General features: G+C 33.0%; 2 protein-coding genes across 2 annotated transcripts; one reads left to right on the top strand and one right to left on the bottom strand.

Moving 5' to 3' along the window:
* Positions 1–1,935: 1,935 nt before the first annotated feature.
* LOTGIDRAFT_92134 (hypothetical protein) lies at positions 1,936–12,798 on the bottom strand (the record flags this gene model as incomplete). Its single annotated transcript, XM_009050314.1, has 18 exons — positions 1,936–2,028; positions 2,357–2,464; positions 2,737–2,868; positions 3,442–3,568; positions 3,859–3,981; positions 4,389–4,435; positions 5,354–5,613; positions 6,859–6,953; positions 7,223–7,347; positions 7,601–7,732; positions 8,083–8,130; positions 8,456–8,547; positions 8,875–8,952; positions 9,177–9,267; positions 9,469–9,583; positions 11,650–11,727; positions 12,166–12,307; positions 12,729–12,798. Coding segments are annotated over 18 exons (1,956 nt in total), but the record flags the coding sequence as incomplete, so codon positions are not given.
* Positions 12,799–14,806: 2,008 nt separating this feature from the next.
* LOTGIDRAFT_140598 (hypothetical protein) lies at positions 14,807–15,799 on the top strand (the record flags this gene model as incomplete). Its single annotated transcript, XM_009050313.1, has 1 exon — positions 14,807–15,799. One exon carries the CDS (start codon positions 14,807–14,809, stop codon positions 15,797–15,799), a length of 993 nt encoding a protein of 330 aa, XP_009048561.1.
* Positions 15,800–17,375: the final 1,576 nt, after the last annotated feature.

The following is a 17,375-nucleotide window of genomic DNA, read 5'->3' as shown; positions in this document are numbered from 1 at the left end:
GAATAATTTGAGCATTTACCAGAAAAGACATCACATCATTTTTCAAATTTTAAAAGCCAGGAAAATACAGTGATAACTGCCACGCAATTCTAAAACCTAAAAATTAAAGATAGCTTGCCAGGCAAGGTAACATACGCCCACTGGCAGCTGTCAGAAATGATTAAACAGTCTTTAGTGACTACAGGGTTGCACAATATAGCTAATAGAGTGAAACGTCAAGTCAGACACGATATTTCGGTTAAATATTATCCGATCATCGCGAAAATCGATAGGGATCATCTTCATAATGACATTTACATACAAAATAAAAATCAATAGAATCTGTAAAGAATTGTAGCCTGTAGAGTGAGCACGAGTTGCACAATATAGCTAATAGAGTAAAACGTCAGGTCAGACACGATATTTCGGTGAAAAATTATCCGATCATCATGAAAATCGATAGATCATCATGAAAATCAACAGGGATCATCTTCATAATGACATAGACATACAAAATAAAAATCAAAAGAATCTGTAAAAAATTGTAGCCTTTAGAGTGAGCACGAGTTGCACAATATAGCTAATAGAGTAAAACGTCAAGTCAGACACGATATTTCGGTGAAAAATTATCCGATCATCACGAAAATCAATAGGGATCATCTTCATAATGACATTGACACACAAAATAAAAATCAAAAGAATCTGTAAAAAATTGTAGCCTGTAGAGTGAGCACAAGTTGCACACTATAGCTAATAGAGTAAAACGTCAAGTCAGACACGATATTTCGGTGAAGAATTATCCGATCATCACGAAAATCAATAGGGATCATCTTCATAATGACATTGACACACAAAATAAAAATCAAAAGAATCTGTAAAAAATTGTCGCCTGTAGAGTGAGCACGAGTTGCACAATATAGCTAATAGAGAAAAACGTCAAGTCAGACACGATATTTCGGTGAAAAATTATCCGATCATCACGAAAATCAATAGGGATCATCTTCATAATGACATTGACACACAAAATAAAAATCAAAAGAATCTGTAAAAAATTGTAGCCTGTAGAGTGAGCACGAGTTGTACAATATAGCTAATAGAGAAAAACGTCAAGTCACACATGATATTTCGGTGAAAGATTATCCGATCATCACGAAAATCAATAGGGATCATCTTCATAATGACATTGACACACAAAATAAAAATCAAAAGAATTCATAAAGAACTGTAGCCTGTAGAGTGAACACGAGCCAAATGTGAACGGACGGACTGACGGACGGACGGACGGACGGACGGAAGGGGTGATTACAATATACGCCCATCTTACGTGTGGGCGTATAAAAATTAGAAATTAAAGGAATACAGTTGTCTGCTGGTTAAGAAAATATTTAGACAACTGTATCCCTTTTAAAAAGAGCATTTCAAACCCTTCAACATTTTTTTGAACAATCTACAAATCTATCATAGAGATCACAACAGTTCTAGAGCTCAATTTCAGTAACTACAAAATGTAGTTTGTAAGCAATTGAATACTGGCTGAAGTAGCGCCACTCTTAATTTCAGCATTTCCTATTAAAATGACAAATAGAGGCTTGATATCTAGACTTTGGTCACTTTTGCAAGATTCTGATGAACCTGCCACAACTATTCATTATGAAAAGTGACACACCTCATGTACAGTTGCACCTTAAAGATCTTTCTCAAAATTACATCATTGCACACTTCATTAGCCAAATTGGGCGAAGGAAGGGAAATTACATAAATTTCACTTTTGAAAAGTGCCACAGGTAGCAAAAATTGGTCTAAAATCAAATGTTTTGATAACTCTATTCCTTTAAAGCATAAAAAGTACACCAAGTATCAAGAATATTTTGTTTTGCCGTCACTAGAGTCACTTAGCGGAATGTCTTCTGCTGTATCAGGAGGAACCAAGTGGTCTAAATCATCGTCTGTATTGGAACTGGTGTAAGAATATTTATAAAAACATGACATGATACTGAATATTATAATGTCCAAACCCATTAAACTGGCAAATAGAAAAAACTCAGCTGTCTGAAAACAGAAAAAAATGAAATGAAATGAATAGAGGTTTATGTTCTACTTTTCTGCACATAATAGGCCAATAAAGACCGACAATGCGTTAAATTTTGTTAAAACAGTGGCATTGGCATACTCTTTACAATTTTCAACTGTCAACTCCAGTTCCAACACTTGGATTTTGCCCTCTGAATGACTAGACACTTTCCCAAATCAGCACCTCCAACCTGACAGTTTTATCTTGACATTTGCCATTATTAAATCATGGATCTTTAGGTTAGCAAGCATTTGTCGTATTCATCACAGTGGCTCTCCATGACATTAAAAAGATAGGCAACGTTACCTGACTAGGAAGAAGAGAGATTTCAGCAACAAACACCACGATGAGATTCCCAATACCCATAGTCATCAGCCAACCAGCTTGAACCACTGATTTCATTGATGTAGGTGCCTACAAAACAACAAAAATTGCATGCAATTACGGAAATTTTGCCAGAGCAACGGTAGTAGTCTACCTTTTTCAATTTCGCCTATTAAGAGAACTATAACATGTACACGGGGCCTAGGTTTATTGTCCAGTCTGAACTTTTCCATGTTAAGTCACTCAGACCTGTATCACTGACTGGAGGAAGATATTATCTCAATCTATGAGATTGTACCCTGGACCTTAAGGTAAGCATGCAAGCCTCTAACTCACTGAGCCACAGCTGCTCAAGATCTTACCTCATTATAAGCAAAAGAGAGACCAGTGATAGAGAACAAGATCTCTCCTATAGTAATAACTATATACTGAGGTATCATATACAACATGGACATCTCATTTACATTTACACTGGTATAGGTCAAAATATCAACCTGAAATATATTACCAAAATATCAACCTGAAATATATTACCAAAATATCAACCTTTATAAGATGGGGTCAGAATTCAACATAGCAATAGCCACCTTTCTTGTATCATGGAATTCAGCAATTTCATTGGATTGTATGCCAGTGAATACAGCAAATCAGAGCCTTTGACAGAAAAAGATAAAACATTAAGGTCTCTTGATTTACTGTATTTACTTGTGTACAATCCAATCAAATCACTGCATGTACAAACTTCCAAGATACAAGAAAGGTGGCTATAGCAGTCAAGGTATAAGCTGAAGGTTGTAATGGCTTGACATAGTGAAGATGGATGGACTACAGTTCAACGTTAGAATTCGATATTATTAGCATGCTTGCATTGAACAAATGGTGTTCATTGGTTCTAATCTTGGTCAGCATGTCCGTTGATCTTTAAAAGCCATCTTTACTCAGAATTCAGTTGTAAAAGAGTATGAATAATCTGGGAAGATCAATGCCAAAGGTTTGGCCTAGGTTCAGCTGGTAGATAGGAACATTTTGAAATGAGTTTTTCATCCATCTTTTCTGCAAGTACTTACAGATCTTGGATCATAATTCTGGAGATCTTTGGCTGTTAAAATTAAAGTATAAACAGCTCCACTACCTAATGTGACTGGATAACTATAACTACTAGTTCCATTTTGGTCTGGTAAATAGATTCCATAGCTGAAAATAAATGATAGCTATAGCATTTAATGTATGGTATCAAGAGGGTTAAAAATTGGAGGACCTATACAAAGTTTATAACAAACCAGTTGAAGCCTGTAGATTTGCTTACAATAGTGCTTACAAGAAATGTGAACAGATGAACTAATGGACACACATGGGTGCCAATAAAATAATGGGGATAATATTGGTACTTCTCCAAATATTTCCTAAAGTCTCTCTAAAAATCCCTGCCCCTGTTTTCATTCAGATACTTGTTCCATTATAAATTATAATAAACTAAAACTGACCTGCCAGGTTCTATAGAATGATATTGACTGATATTACTATGTGTTATATTAATACTGTATATATGTTCTGAGGATTTTATATCTACTGACACTTCTTCTTGGAGAGGTAGGTAACTTATCATACTGAAAAAACATACCAAATGTAAGGTATACTACAATAGGTACCTATCAGTGCCAGCGCCACAGCTGATTTTCAGATCATGCAGGGATTCTGTTGTATACAGTATTTATAACACCAGGTAAGTCCACTGATGAACATAGACTGTTACTGGATTTAAATTTCATTTTTAGAATAGAAGAATAGGAATATAAGCAGCAATGTTTTCTTGATTTAACAAAGGTGTAAGAGTCTGACAACAACCAATTCTTGATACAGCAGGATGATATTCTCATTGAAAGTCTGATGACCTTGAATTAGTCAGCTTTACTCATTATGTAGTCAACCCAGATGTAAATTAAATACTAATAATCCATAAAAAGATTGCTGCTGAAAGGTTAGACCAAATTATGATGGTTTACAGAAACTGTACCTTATTTGTGATTTTCCAGCTTTTGGTTTTTTCCCTTTGATTTTAAACTGCAAAAAAAAAACAATTTATCTATATACAAATTTAAAGCTTTTGTTCTATAATTTGTTGGAGGGTAACTCCATTCAGAATCTAGACAAGATATTTGTGTACAAAATGCTTAGTCTAGGGTGTTTATACATCAGACCGAACACAGTATGACACAACACAATCTTTTATTACACATCACAGTATGATAATAAAATGTTGCTGCAGTCTCTTCACCTCAAATGTTAGGCCATACAAAATAAATAGTCTGTTTTAAGGCCTTTTTCTTCAAAAATCGGGGTGAGAGGGTGAATTTATTATTTATTATTCATTATTTATAAGCGCTTTTTTAGATTTTCAACTGGAATAAATCGGAGCGAGCCAAAGCATTTATTATCACAAATTTAATGTACATTTAATGTTAAGGCAACAATCAGGCATTTTTTGGCCTGTAAACCAGACTATTTATCTTGTATGGCCTAATATATAATATTATAATATTTGTGGAAAATATAGAATGACACATCATAATATATAAATTTTTCTATTTTGATTTGTCATTTGAGAGGATGTTGTAACATGTTGTAACATGCTGTGTCAGACTGAAGCCAGTGTAAATAGTTTATAGTATAGTTTAGTTTTGTTTTTTTCATGTCAGATCTGATGTATAAACACCTGAGTCTGAGTCTGACTAAAAGTGTCATAATAGTAAAAAAAATCATATGCTGAAATAAGTTTATATTTATTTGATACTTATACTTACTTGATAAATCTGAAGATTTTGATCTGTTTCCATGGTTACAACTATATATGGCTGATTTTGAATAAAATCTCCAGAATATTGTGCAGAGAATCCAGTTTTTGGACATTTACTAAGAATTGAAACCTCTTTTGATTCAAATGTAATGAATTCTGAGATCTGAAATAGAATGGAGCTTTACATCCAACATTTCTGTCTTGATAGAGCTAATGAAATAGAATAGAATTTTAGATCTTACTTTTCTGTTTCTGATACATAAAATGAAATGAATTTGAGTTTTACATTCTATTTTTTTGTTCTTAAAGAAAAGAACTTGAGTTTTATATCCTACTTTCTTAAATGCTTTCCTTTCTGGACAAAAAAAAGTAATAAAACAGGATATGCCATACAGTGTGTATCTTGGAGAATAATGGAGATCAGAGGAGTAACATAAATAAGCTCCTGTTCGTTTGGATTGGACAATAAGGTTGTGCCATTACAAATATCTTGACAGTTGGAAATATAAAAAGTTGGCTAATATCACTGTCCTTACAAAATTTCCCCGATTGCACATCTTCAATAGCAGGTGTAGAAAAGCACATGAAATTTTATTTTATTTCATGTCATTTCTTGAAGAATTAGTCTGAAGACTCAGTATACTTTCATTTTGAGCAGGTATTAAAGATACATGTTCACCATCCGTTTGACCAATCATACATTAGTCTCAGAAATGTGTAAATAAGCTAATCAGTAATAGAGCTCACATGTCAATCTAACTTTGAGACTTCAAATCCTTGTGTCTACAGAATTATCTGGTAAAATGTAGACTCATCATTTTTTTTATAAAAAAAAACAGAAATAGAAATTTAAATTTCTAGTTTGAAGTATATATGAATAGATTATGTCATTTTCGTGCATTTTCTTCTGACTATTAATATATTGTATCCCCAAAATGATAAGCAATGGTCTATAGTGATGATCCTACCTGATTGTGATTTAAAGATGAGTTATATATAGATGAGGTAAATGATAAATTACAACTAGCAGTATTGATAAAGGCTGTACCAGATTCTCCCTCCTCAAAAGCTTTAACTTTATATGTCTATAAAAAATATACAGATAATAATTCATACTGGGGTTTTCGTTTTTCAGGCAAAATATATGATATATTGATTTTGGTCAATGTTAAAGATGGGTTCCCTTATTTTCATTTATTTATAAATATACAGTGTATTCCATTATTGCACTGCTCATACTTATATCAAGCACAAGTAGAGGTGTTCTAATGATTGGGATACCAGTTTGACAGATACCTGTAATCCAACAGGCACTTAATAGAGATTATCCAGTCTCACACTTTTCCACAAGGGAGGCAACTCTATAGATGTCTTTTCAAAGCTGAACATCACCAAGACAGCCAAATACCAACTGACAAATCTAAAATTTCAATGGTAATGTTCCCAAAATAGGGAAAAAAGACGATGTCTGATGACATTTAGTTTGATCTCTGCTTTTAGACTAAGACATATTTCAAAATATGCAATGTAATTTTGTGCACATTGTCCCCTTAAAGCACTATGAGATTTCCAGTCATTATCAGCAATAATCATATGGGGACCAGTGAGCACCCTTGAGAATTCTGTGGACTCTACATGTCTCCTCGCTTAATCATGCTTAGAAACGCCATTGCATATATTGTCTTGTTACTATAAAGTCTTACATCTAATTTGATCTGTACAAAGCCTGCTATGATGAAAGCCCCACAAGCAAATATCATTCCAACCACCATTTTCTGTATTGGTCTAATAAAAAAAGACATTTAAAATCAAGCTGATTAAAATACAAATTTTGATATATATTTTTTGTTTTTTTTCCTATTAGTGTGACTCAACTGGCCATTTATGATCTGACAAAATTGTTAAGAATATATTGGGCAAGGTGTCAAATTGCATAACGAACTCATGGCAGATGCAGTTAATTCAAATTCAATTTCCTGTCTAATTTAACAGTAACTGCAGCAGTTCCATGGTTCTTTCCTAAAAGGCATTTGACTGATATAACAAGTACCCACCTATTTGGAACCTTACAACGATCTAACAAGGGATATACTATATGTTGAAAAATTGGTATGAAAATCAAAATAAGAATTGGATTTAAAACTTGGAGTTGATCTGGTTTGATTCTCCCTAAACTTCCCTGAAAATAAATCAAATCTAAGTGTGTACAGAATTATCCGCATTTGAAAGACTCGTCTTTTTTAGACTGTCATATATAGAAAAGACATATATGAAAAGTGAAATTTGTAGTTTGAGGTATATTTGAATAGATTTTCATGCAATTTTATAAGTTCTAATTACATACATTCAAGATCCAAATCAACCCCAGAAGATTGCGAACAGACTTTAAAGAACATATAGCCCACTTTGTCCCTTGAAGTTGTACTCACCACATGTCCATCCATCTGCTCAGCTTGTAAAGTCCATCGTGACCCCTGTTGATCAAACAGAGCCCAGAATACTGGTAATGGTAAAAATATCCATAAAACTTTTAATACTTGTTTAACATCAGATATAAACTCTACCTAGAAAAACAAGGAAAGTAATTAGCAATGAAGGCAGCCAAGTAGAAGACAGAAGGAAGCAAAGCAGGTCTGTGAAGAAAAAGGGAAAGAAGAAGTGAAGAGAAGGAAGCCAATGGAGTGGAAAGGCAGTGGAAAGGCAGTGGAGAGGATTGAGGAAAGGCAGTGGAGAGGAGAGAGGAAAGGCAGTGGAGAGGAAAGGCTTTAATATAATCATAACATACAATATAAAGAAACCTGATTGGTTAATGTTATCATAATGAAGATTATTAACCAATATATCGTGAGTTATAGTAGTATAGTTCTTATGTGTATGTTATAATTCTCAAAGCTACAATTTTTGTGATGCTTACCTCATATTTGTCCTCAGCATGGTTCAACCAATGAGATTTCTTCTTCTTCTCTGTTTTAATACTTCTACATTTCTGTCTGAGGGCATGCTACAAGTTAAAACAAAGATAGACACAGCAGTACTTTACTAGGGTCATATGGTTCTTACACTCTTCACAATGTCAAGCTATTACAAACTTTGTTTTATAATTTGACTGCTATTCATCAAAGAAGTTTGTAAATGCAGCTATTCGGTTGGATTGTACACTGGCAAATACAGCAAATCCTTGACAGAAAGTCAGTAAACAATAAACCATAATGTTTACAGTCGAGGTCCAATGAAATTGCTTCATTCTGTGATACAAAAATTTTAAATGAGTTGTCAATCTTAAATACAGAACTTACCATGATACAGGCAGCTACCTGGCCTATAACATTACCTGTTAAAAGTACATGTTTATATTGTTTTCTCCCAGCCCAGAATATCACTATAACAAAAAAAAAACAAATTTCTACAGTCAAGTGTAATTGCCTAAAAAAATCGGTAAGTCCCCTGAGTACACAGTACAATTCTTTACACAAACAATCCAAACTGATCTCAAGGTACAGACATTAGATCAAAAAGTCATTTCTCTTTAGATCACACAGTGTGAATTTCTGAGTAACAACAAGTTTTCAGGTTCTGCTCTACAATTGATTGAATGAGTACTAATTTAACAATGGAAATATTTTTGTTATTGTAATTTTGGAGTCCTGCAAGCCAATTCTGATTTATAAGATATGGTATGTATATATTGATATATTGGTGTGCTTACCTAAAGCAATGATCATGAGTAAAGCTGGTACACCAAAAGCCAATGGATAACAACTGTCTTTTATACAATGTACATCAGCTGCCAAAAATATACAATTAAATCTAATAACAGCTGTCCAGAGTACAATCCAATCAAATCACTTCATTTACAAACTTCCATGATGCAAGAAAGGTGGCTATTGCAGTTAAGGTATAAGTACAAAGTTTGTAATTTTCATTTTAGTAGTATTGGATTCCATTTCCTATTGGGAAACATTCTAATTTCATTTGTTTGAGAGGTATTGGATACAGCTTAGTACTAACCTCGTAGAACAGGGGAAATAACTGTTGATAACATACTCCCAAAGTTAATCATAAAGTAAAATAAGGAGAAAAACGCCAATCTTTCTTTCACCTACAAAAAACACATTTTCTATCAATAGATCCAGATTAGGCAACTTAGCCACAATGAACCAAGAATACTTAAAATAGACCAAGAAAGATCAAAATTGACACCCAAAAAAGTTATTGACGCTGATTAATGTTCCTATGCCTAAGATAATATTGCTGGATTTCAACAGGCTATCTAGTAACTGTTTGAACACTAGTATATTACCTGATCTGAAGAGAACTGATCCCCTCCCATAGCTGATACACATGGTTTGATTCCTCCAGTTCCTATCCCTATTAATATCAAACCAATAATAGGACCATATCTATAATAAAGATAGCTTGCCAGGCAAGGTAATATACGCCCACTGATAGCTTTGTTTGAAATTGAATATTTGTTAGAAAATAGCAAACATAGACACCAGGAAATATTCAACTTATACCCAAATCCATCACAAACTGTGCCATCACAAGTTAAAAATCAAACACATTTGTAAGAATAACGGCAAAAACTTGTATTTTATATTTCAAAAGGTTTAGTTTTGATTGTGATCAATTTCATCAAGTTGTCAAATTTGTTTTAGACTTCTGCTTTGTAGAATAAAAATTACGTGTTTTACAAGATTTTTGATCAGATTTATCCTTGGGTGATTTCAATAAGTCTGTCATGAATTGTGTATTTGCAGATTATATTCAAGCAAATTAGGTTGAAATATTTTTTTAGAAGTTTTATGTATCGAGTTTATGACAGGTGGGAGTTGCTAATATTTACCACCTTTTTTCTCCTGTTGAATTTAATCTTTTTATATCCTAACATTTTTTTTCTCGAAGATTTAGTTAGTTTGCATGAAATGCAATGGATTTGTAAGTATACTTGATTGCAGCTGTCTTGGCTAATAAGGACAAGAAAAGAATTGAATTTTACTATTATGACAGTCAAGAATTGTGCCTCCTAGAGTGTTTACGAGCTAAAAATTGAACGCGTTTTCAAGAACAAGGGTATTAATTCATACTTAATATTTTTCGATTTCGCTGATTTTCGATAGGGTTTATTCTTGGGTGATAACGAACACTCATACCAAGTTTCGTCAAAATCTGTCAAGAATTGTGCCTTCTAGAGTGTTTACGAGCTAAAAATTGAACGCGTTTGCAAGAACAAGGGCAATAATTCATACTAAATATTTTTCGATTTCGCTGATTTTCAATAGGGTTTATCCTTGGGTGATTTCGAACACTCATACCAAGTTTCGTTAAAATCCTTCAAGAATTATGCCTTCTAGAGTGTTTACGAGTTAAAAATTGAACGCGTTTTCAAGAACAAGGGCAATAATTCATACTTAATATTTTTCGATTTCACTGATTTTCAATAGGGTCTATCCTTGGGTGATAACGAACACTCATACCAAGTTTCGTCAAAATCTGTCAAGAATTGTGCCTTCTAGAGTGTTTACGAGCTAAAAATTGAACGCGTTTGCAAGAACAAGGGCAATAATTCATACTAAATATTTTTCGATTTCGCTGATTTTCAATAGGGTTTATCCTTGGGTGATTACAAACACTCATACCAAGTTTCGTCAAAATCTGTCAAGAATTGTGCCTTCTAGAGTGTTTAGGAGCTAAAAATTAACAAGGGCAATAATTCATGCTAAATATTTTTCGATTTCGCTGATTTTCAATAGGGTTTATCCTTGGGTGATTGCGAACACAAATACTAAGTTTCGTTAAAATTCGTCAAAAATTGTGCCCTATAGAGTGTTTACGAGCAATTGTGGACGGACGGACGGACCGACCGACGGACATGGGTGACGACAATATACGCCCCCCATTTCATGTGGGCGTATAAAAACAAAAACTAATATCCTATGTTAATGCCATTTGAGAAAAAGGAATAAAATGTCCAGGCCTAAATCAGGGCCCAGATCAAATAAGGCAATAAGTAAACAGGTTTTCTAGACACTGATGGCATCAATTCCAATTTTCAGCTGAACATCTGTGATTCTTGCAAATCCACATAAAATACGCTTTAGTCACTATCACTGTGCTATTGTCTTACAGTATAACAATAGCAGCTTACATGATAGCTACGTAATAAAAGCTTAGAGCTAGCTTTCCTTCACAATTGTCAGTGGAAACGCAGTTTTAGATAAATCAATGTATTCAATACACATAAAAAGTTTAGTTAACCTTCTTATAATCCCTTTAACATACCATGAGAACTGTGTATTCTAGAGAACATCATAGCAATAAAAAATAAATTTTGACAGACTCTTTTGTTTATAATAAACAATACTTTACTCAGTATCTAAAAGGAATTGAGAAATCGGCTTATTATTAGCCAATATTGTCCCTCATCTTCATCCCAAGGGATTGTTTATATTTTGAGTAGTAAATGTGTGATGGTACTTACACTTCTGTTGGTGGTAGAGCAGTTAATGATAACACTATATTACCAATGGCATATACTATACTTAAATACATAATAGTCCTATAACAACAAGATACTATATTAACAATGGAGGGGTTGGCAAGGAGATAGGGGGTGACATACAGAAACTCTTCTCTTTTATCTCTTTTATCCTCATAGCACTGATTCATCACTAAAAAATGATGACATTTCATTAGAAAATGTCTAAGATGGCATGAAATGGCGTTTGCAGGCTTCTAATTCTTACAAATTTCCCTTGAGTACTCAAATTCACCCACATTGTCACAAAATACAGATTCAGGCTAGCCACTACATATACAGTCAACAAGCTCTTAGAAGACCACATAGAGTCTACAAGTTTTTAGAAAACCACATATGAATATTTTCTAAAAACACCATATAGAGTCAACAAATATTTAGAAAACCACAAACCAGATATAGAGTCAACAAGTTAAAAGATTTATTTTTCAATAATTTCTATTCTCTAGTCACACTTACTTGTATCTTCCAAGATATCCATCTGCAATGATGGCACCAAGAAGCGGAGAGAGATAACATAACATACAGAAAGAATGGTAAATAATGGTAGCATCGTCACTACTGTATAGCAGCCATTTTGTTAAATAGATAACCAATATGGCTGAAATGATATGAAATGGAGTTTTACATCCTATTCTGTCTAGGGTGTTGATTTAACTTTATTTTCTAGGCTGGATGACAGATTAGCATAAGCCATAGCTTGTTTCCAATTTCATGAGTAAAAGCAGTAGAATAATATTGTTTAAATCATTATAGCCAAGCCTATCATACTAAAAGGCTGTTGATTTCTACTGTGTTTCTCTTTAGCAATCAAACCTAGTATAAGGTAATAAACATTCATGATGTCATGTGATTCAAATTGACTAACAAACACTTCTATTTTCTGTTTATTTTGTAAATATGAAGCTATTTGGATAAAGTGAACCATGGTCTGATCTATTTATTGATAAGGGAATAGTTTACACAATAACGGAAATATATCAGCACATTGCTACTGTGTAAAAAATATTATCATGACTTACTTCTTAAACCATAATAACTGAATCGTTCACAAAACTCACTGCCCAAAATATAATATACACACGTTGGAAAGTTTGAGTTTCCCATTATTTTCTGAAAAAAAAAGCATTTACTTAAACGGGTGGTAAAGAGTTTTTCTTTTTATGTGTATCCAGAACATTGAAAGCATTGATTTACACCATTCCAATTTTTAGTCAGATGGCTGTGGTTCCTGCAATTCCACTAATCCATTGTGTTTATGACATTACTATCGCAAAGATCTTAGTTTATATAACAGCTTTAGTGACATCATATGCTTAGTTTTAGTGGAATTGCAAGAAGTGTGACTGAAAATTGGAATGATGGAGATTGATGTTATCAGTGTTCCTGATACACAAGTTTAGCAAACTTACAATATCTTAAATTGTTTTATATAACATAAGGAATTGTAACAATGTTTTACTTAGAGCATGCAATTACAATGAAACATTCAATAAAGACAGAAAATTAACCATGTATGTATGTAGTCTTACTTACATGTAGACAATTTTGATTCACTCTATTTTCCTTTATCTGAAACTCATGACTTCTGTGTCTTGTCTTACACTTTAACAAGGTCTTATCTGAAATAGAATTACCGAACATCTATTTTTAAAACTGAGGTACAATCAAGGAATGTCTGTATTCGTAACTAGAAATGGCTATCAATGTAACCACAAATCTATTCATGTAACCAGAAATGACTATCCTTGTAACCAGACATGACTATCCCTTACAACCCAAAATGGCAATCTTGTGTCTGTCCATGTCACTGGGATGGCCAGCCAGAAATGTCTATCCTTGTAACTAGAAATGGCTATTTTTGTAACCAGAAATGGCATTCATTGTAACCGGAAATGATTCATGAAAACAGAAATGATTTTCTTGTAAATAGAAATGACAATCTTGTAGCCACAAATGACTATTCTTGTAACCAGCAATGTCTATCATTGTAACTAGAAAGGGATATCCTTGTAACCAGAAAGACATTCCTTGTAACCAGAAAAATCTACCCTTGTAACCAGGAATGCCTATCATTGTAACCAGAAATGTCTATCTTTGTAACCAGGAATGTCTATCATTGTAACTAGATATGTCTATCATTGTAACCAGGAATGTCTATCACTGTAACCAGATATGTCTATCATTGTAGCTAGAAATGGTTATCCAGTCAATCATTTAAGCAAAAGTTCATGAACTTTATTTATACACTTAGAATATATATCTTAATCTTAAAAGTACCGGTAACCAAAAAAAAAAACACATTAAGTCACTGGCAAAAATTGGAAACAACCAACTGACAGTATTAAGTTTTTGACACAGACTGACACAGAGCTAAAACCACCATTGCTAGAGTATACTTGTTATTCATATATCTATAACATGCTCTGCTGGTTAATAGTTATTCATGTATGACTTGATATATATAATAATGTTAATGGCCCTACTACACAAGTTTAATTTGAACATAATTTAGCCATAGTTGGTTATTATTTGCTTCTGTATAAATTGTTTAGTCTATAGAATACTGATGACAAATGCAGAAATCAACTGAAAAAACAGGTCGGTTTTTCAATGTCTTGGGTCACAGTATAATTTTACCCATTTCTTGTCCTTTGATTGTTTTTGTAAATATGTTCATGATTATATTTGTGTTTTTGAAATTCTAACATATCAGAACTTTTCAAAATTTTTACTGTGTTTCACTTTAGCAGGTAAATCTTGTATAAGGGATTGAGGTAAAAAAAATATTCATGTAGAAATATTTCACATTCATTTTAAGTGTCCCTTTTTCATATCCCATTAAGCAAAGAAATTGACGTACCTTCTGGTGTATAGTAAATAGTGTCTTCTTCTTCTTCACTCTCACTAGTCTCCATTTATCACTACCCAAAACACCTCCTGTAAATACATCACATTTCTTTACATTAAAACTCAACCTTCATACAGAGGCTTTCTGTTTGATTTGATGTTTCAATCATCGATGATCTATTCCAAAGTCAAAGAAATGCTTTTACAAAGCTGTTTTGAATTCTTATTGACTGTTCCAAACAGATTGTATATGGATTCCATTTTATGGAATATAGTAATCAAAACATCACAAAAAAAAGTGATCGAATATTCAAAAAATAGTTCCAAACTAGTCACAAAACAGCTATCAAACAGTGACCAAATAGTCACAAAACAGTTATCAAACAGTGACCAAATAGTCACAAAACATGTCACAAAACAGTTATCAAACAGTGACCAAATAGTCACAAAACATGTCACAAAACAGCTATCAAACAGTGACCAAATAGTCAAAAAACAGTTATCAAACAGTGACCAAATAGTCACAAAACATGTCACAAAACAGTTATCAAACAGTGACCAAATAGTCACAAAACATGTCACAAAACAGCTATCAAACAGTGACCAAATAGTCACAAAACAGTTATCAAACAGTGACCAAATAGTCACAAAACATGTCACAAAACAGTTATCAAACAGTGACCAAATAGTCACAAAACATGTCACAAAACAGCTATCAAACAGTGACCAAATAGTCACAAAACAGTTATCAAACAGTGACCAAATAGTCACAAAACATGTCACAAAACAGTTATCAAACAGTGACCAAATAGTCACAAAACAGTTATCAAACAGTGACCAAATAGTCACAAAACATGTCACAAAACAGCTATCAAACAGTGACCAAATAGTCACAAAACAGTTATCAAACAGTGACCAAATAGTCACAAAACATGTCACAAAACAGTTATCAAACAGTGACCAAATAGTCACAAAACATGTCACAAAACAGCTATCAAACAGTGACCAAATAGTCACAAAACAGTTATCAAACAGTGACCAAATAGTCACAAAACATGTCACAAAACAGTTATCAAACAGTGACCAAATAGTCACAAAACATGTCACAAAACAGCTATCAAACAGTGACCAAATAGTCACAAAACAGTTATCAAACAGTGACCAAATAGTCACAAAACATGTCACAAAACAGTTATCAAACAGTGACCAAATAGTCACAAAACAGTATCAAGTTGTCACATAAAGAAAGCTACTTTAAATTGTGACCACAGAGCCACAAAATTTTAGCACAAAATATAACAATCAATGTGCTATGGTTTGAATGTATCATAGATGTCCCAATAATCAGGTCAGTCAGATAATTGTCATAAAAAAATAGTTTGTGCTCTGTATCAATGTTGTCATTCAAATCCAGATCTCACATGGAGATAATAAAATAAAACACAGACAACAGAAATGAGTCAACAATGTTCAATAAATATATCTAATATAAATGGAGGTTCTGAATGAATGGCTATCTGTGACAGTATACAGCAAGTGAAAATATAGTAATTACTTCATGAATAAACATATTTATAATGTCAGCAGGATATAATATATTACTCAGTATACTATTACAATATGAGTGTTGAGTAAAAAGTTTTAGGTTTATGTGAAGTCTGAGTGTAAGTTTTTATCAATCTGAAACCCATCATTGTTCCAAGAACAGTTCTTTATGGCTAAAAGAATTCATGTTAGATGTTAGAAACTGATAATGAAGTTAAAATATTCGAGAATTTATTGGCATTTTATTGCTCCTTCTGTAGAATTGCATGCATTTTATGATTTTTCTTTCCATTACTTCTTTCAAGATCCTTGATCATTTTGCATTACCTCCCTTCTTCTATAAATCCCTACTGTTTTTTCTACTGTCTTTTCATGTCTGAGAATATTGCCAGACTGAATAGAACAATTTAAATTATAATCAGCCCTGAGCTGTCCATTTTCCAAAAACTAATGAGGAATACAAAGTTCATGTACCCTCCAGATTTATGATCCCCTTTTCAAACTCCTCAAACTGTCTAAATGTCAAACTATTGACCTAGCTATAATAACCAAATTAGTTCAACTTGAATTTAAGTGTGGACCTAAATACAGCCTTAATATACTCATTTCAACAGTTGTTGTAAATGCCAATATTTGTATCAGGTACCACACAATTTGGCCCAATTTGTTCTGCACAAATATATATTGGCCTATATATATATATACATATATATGACATTCTGTATTTTGGGACGATTTGATTCTCCTGATTGTACAGGAACTGGAACAAATACTTCCTTGAAAAACTGGAATTTATGATTATGCTTTTAAAGTAATGAGGTTCTTCACAAGCACAACATATTTATGTCTGCCATGTATAAACTGTTGCTGCCATTGACAGCTATATATATTTCAACCATAACGTCTAACTAACTTGTTTCACTATAGCGGAAACCTGATATTTGGGACAGATAATAAGTTTTCATGATGTGAAATGATTTTTAAATCTGCATACACATGAAACTCATGATTTATATATTTTCTCATACAAAATTATATTCCATTCCTACTAAAAATCTATTTGGATAAGGTGAACCAAGGTCTTATATCTTTTTGAAAAGGGGGCATGGTTTGTACTTATATTAATGTAAGTAGAAATTTGTGTAATTTTTTTTTCGCCATACTAGTGATTGTCTGAGGTATATCCACAAAATGCTATTATTAACCTGCACCGTATTATACAAAACTTCAAAACAAACAAGTATAGTTAGCCTACCTTCATTCATTTCGGTAGG

This window comes from Lottia gigantea, assembly GCF_000327385.1.
Source record: "Lottia gigantea unplaced genomic scaffold LOTGIsca_149, whole genome shotgun sequence".
Taxonomy (NCBI): domain Eukaryota; kingdom Metazoa; phylum Mollusca; class Gastropoda; family Lottiidae; genus Lottia; species Lottia gigantea.
Note: the sequence above shows the minus strand (reverse complement) of the source record. Positions and strands in the feature narration are given on the sequence as shown.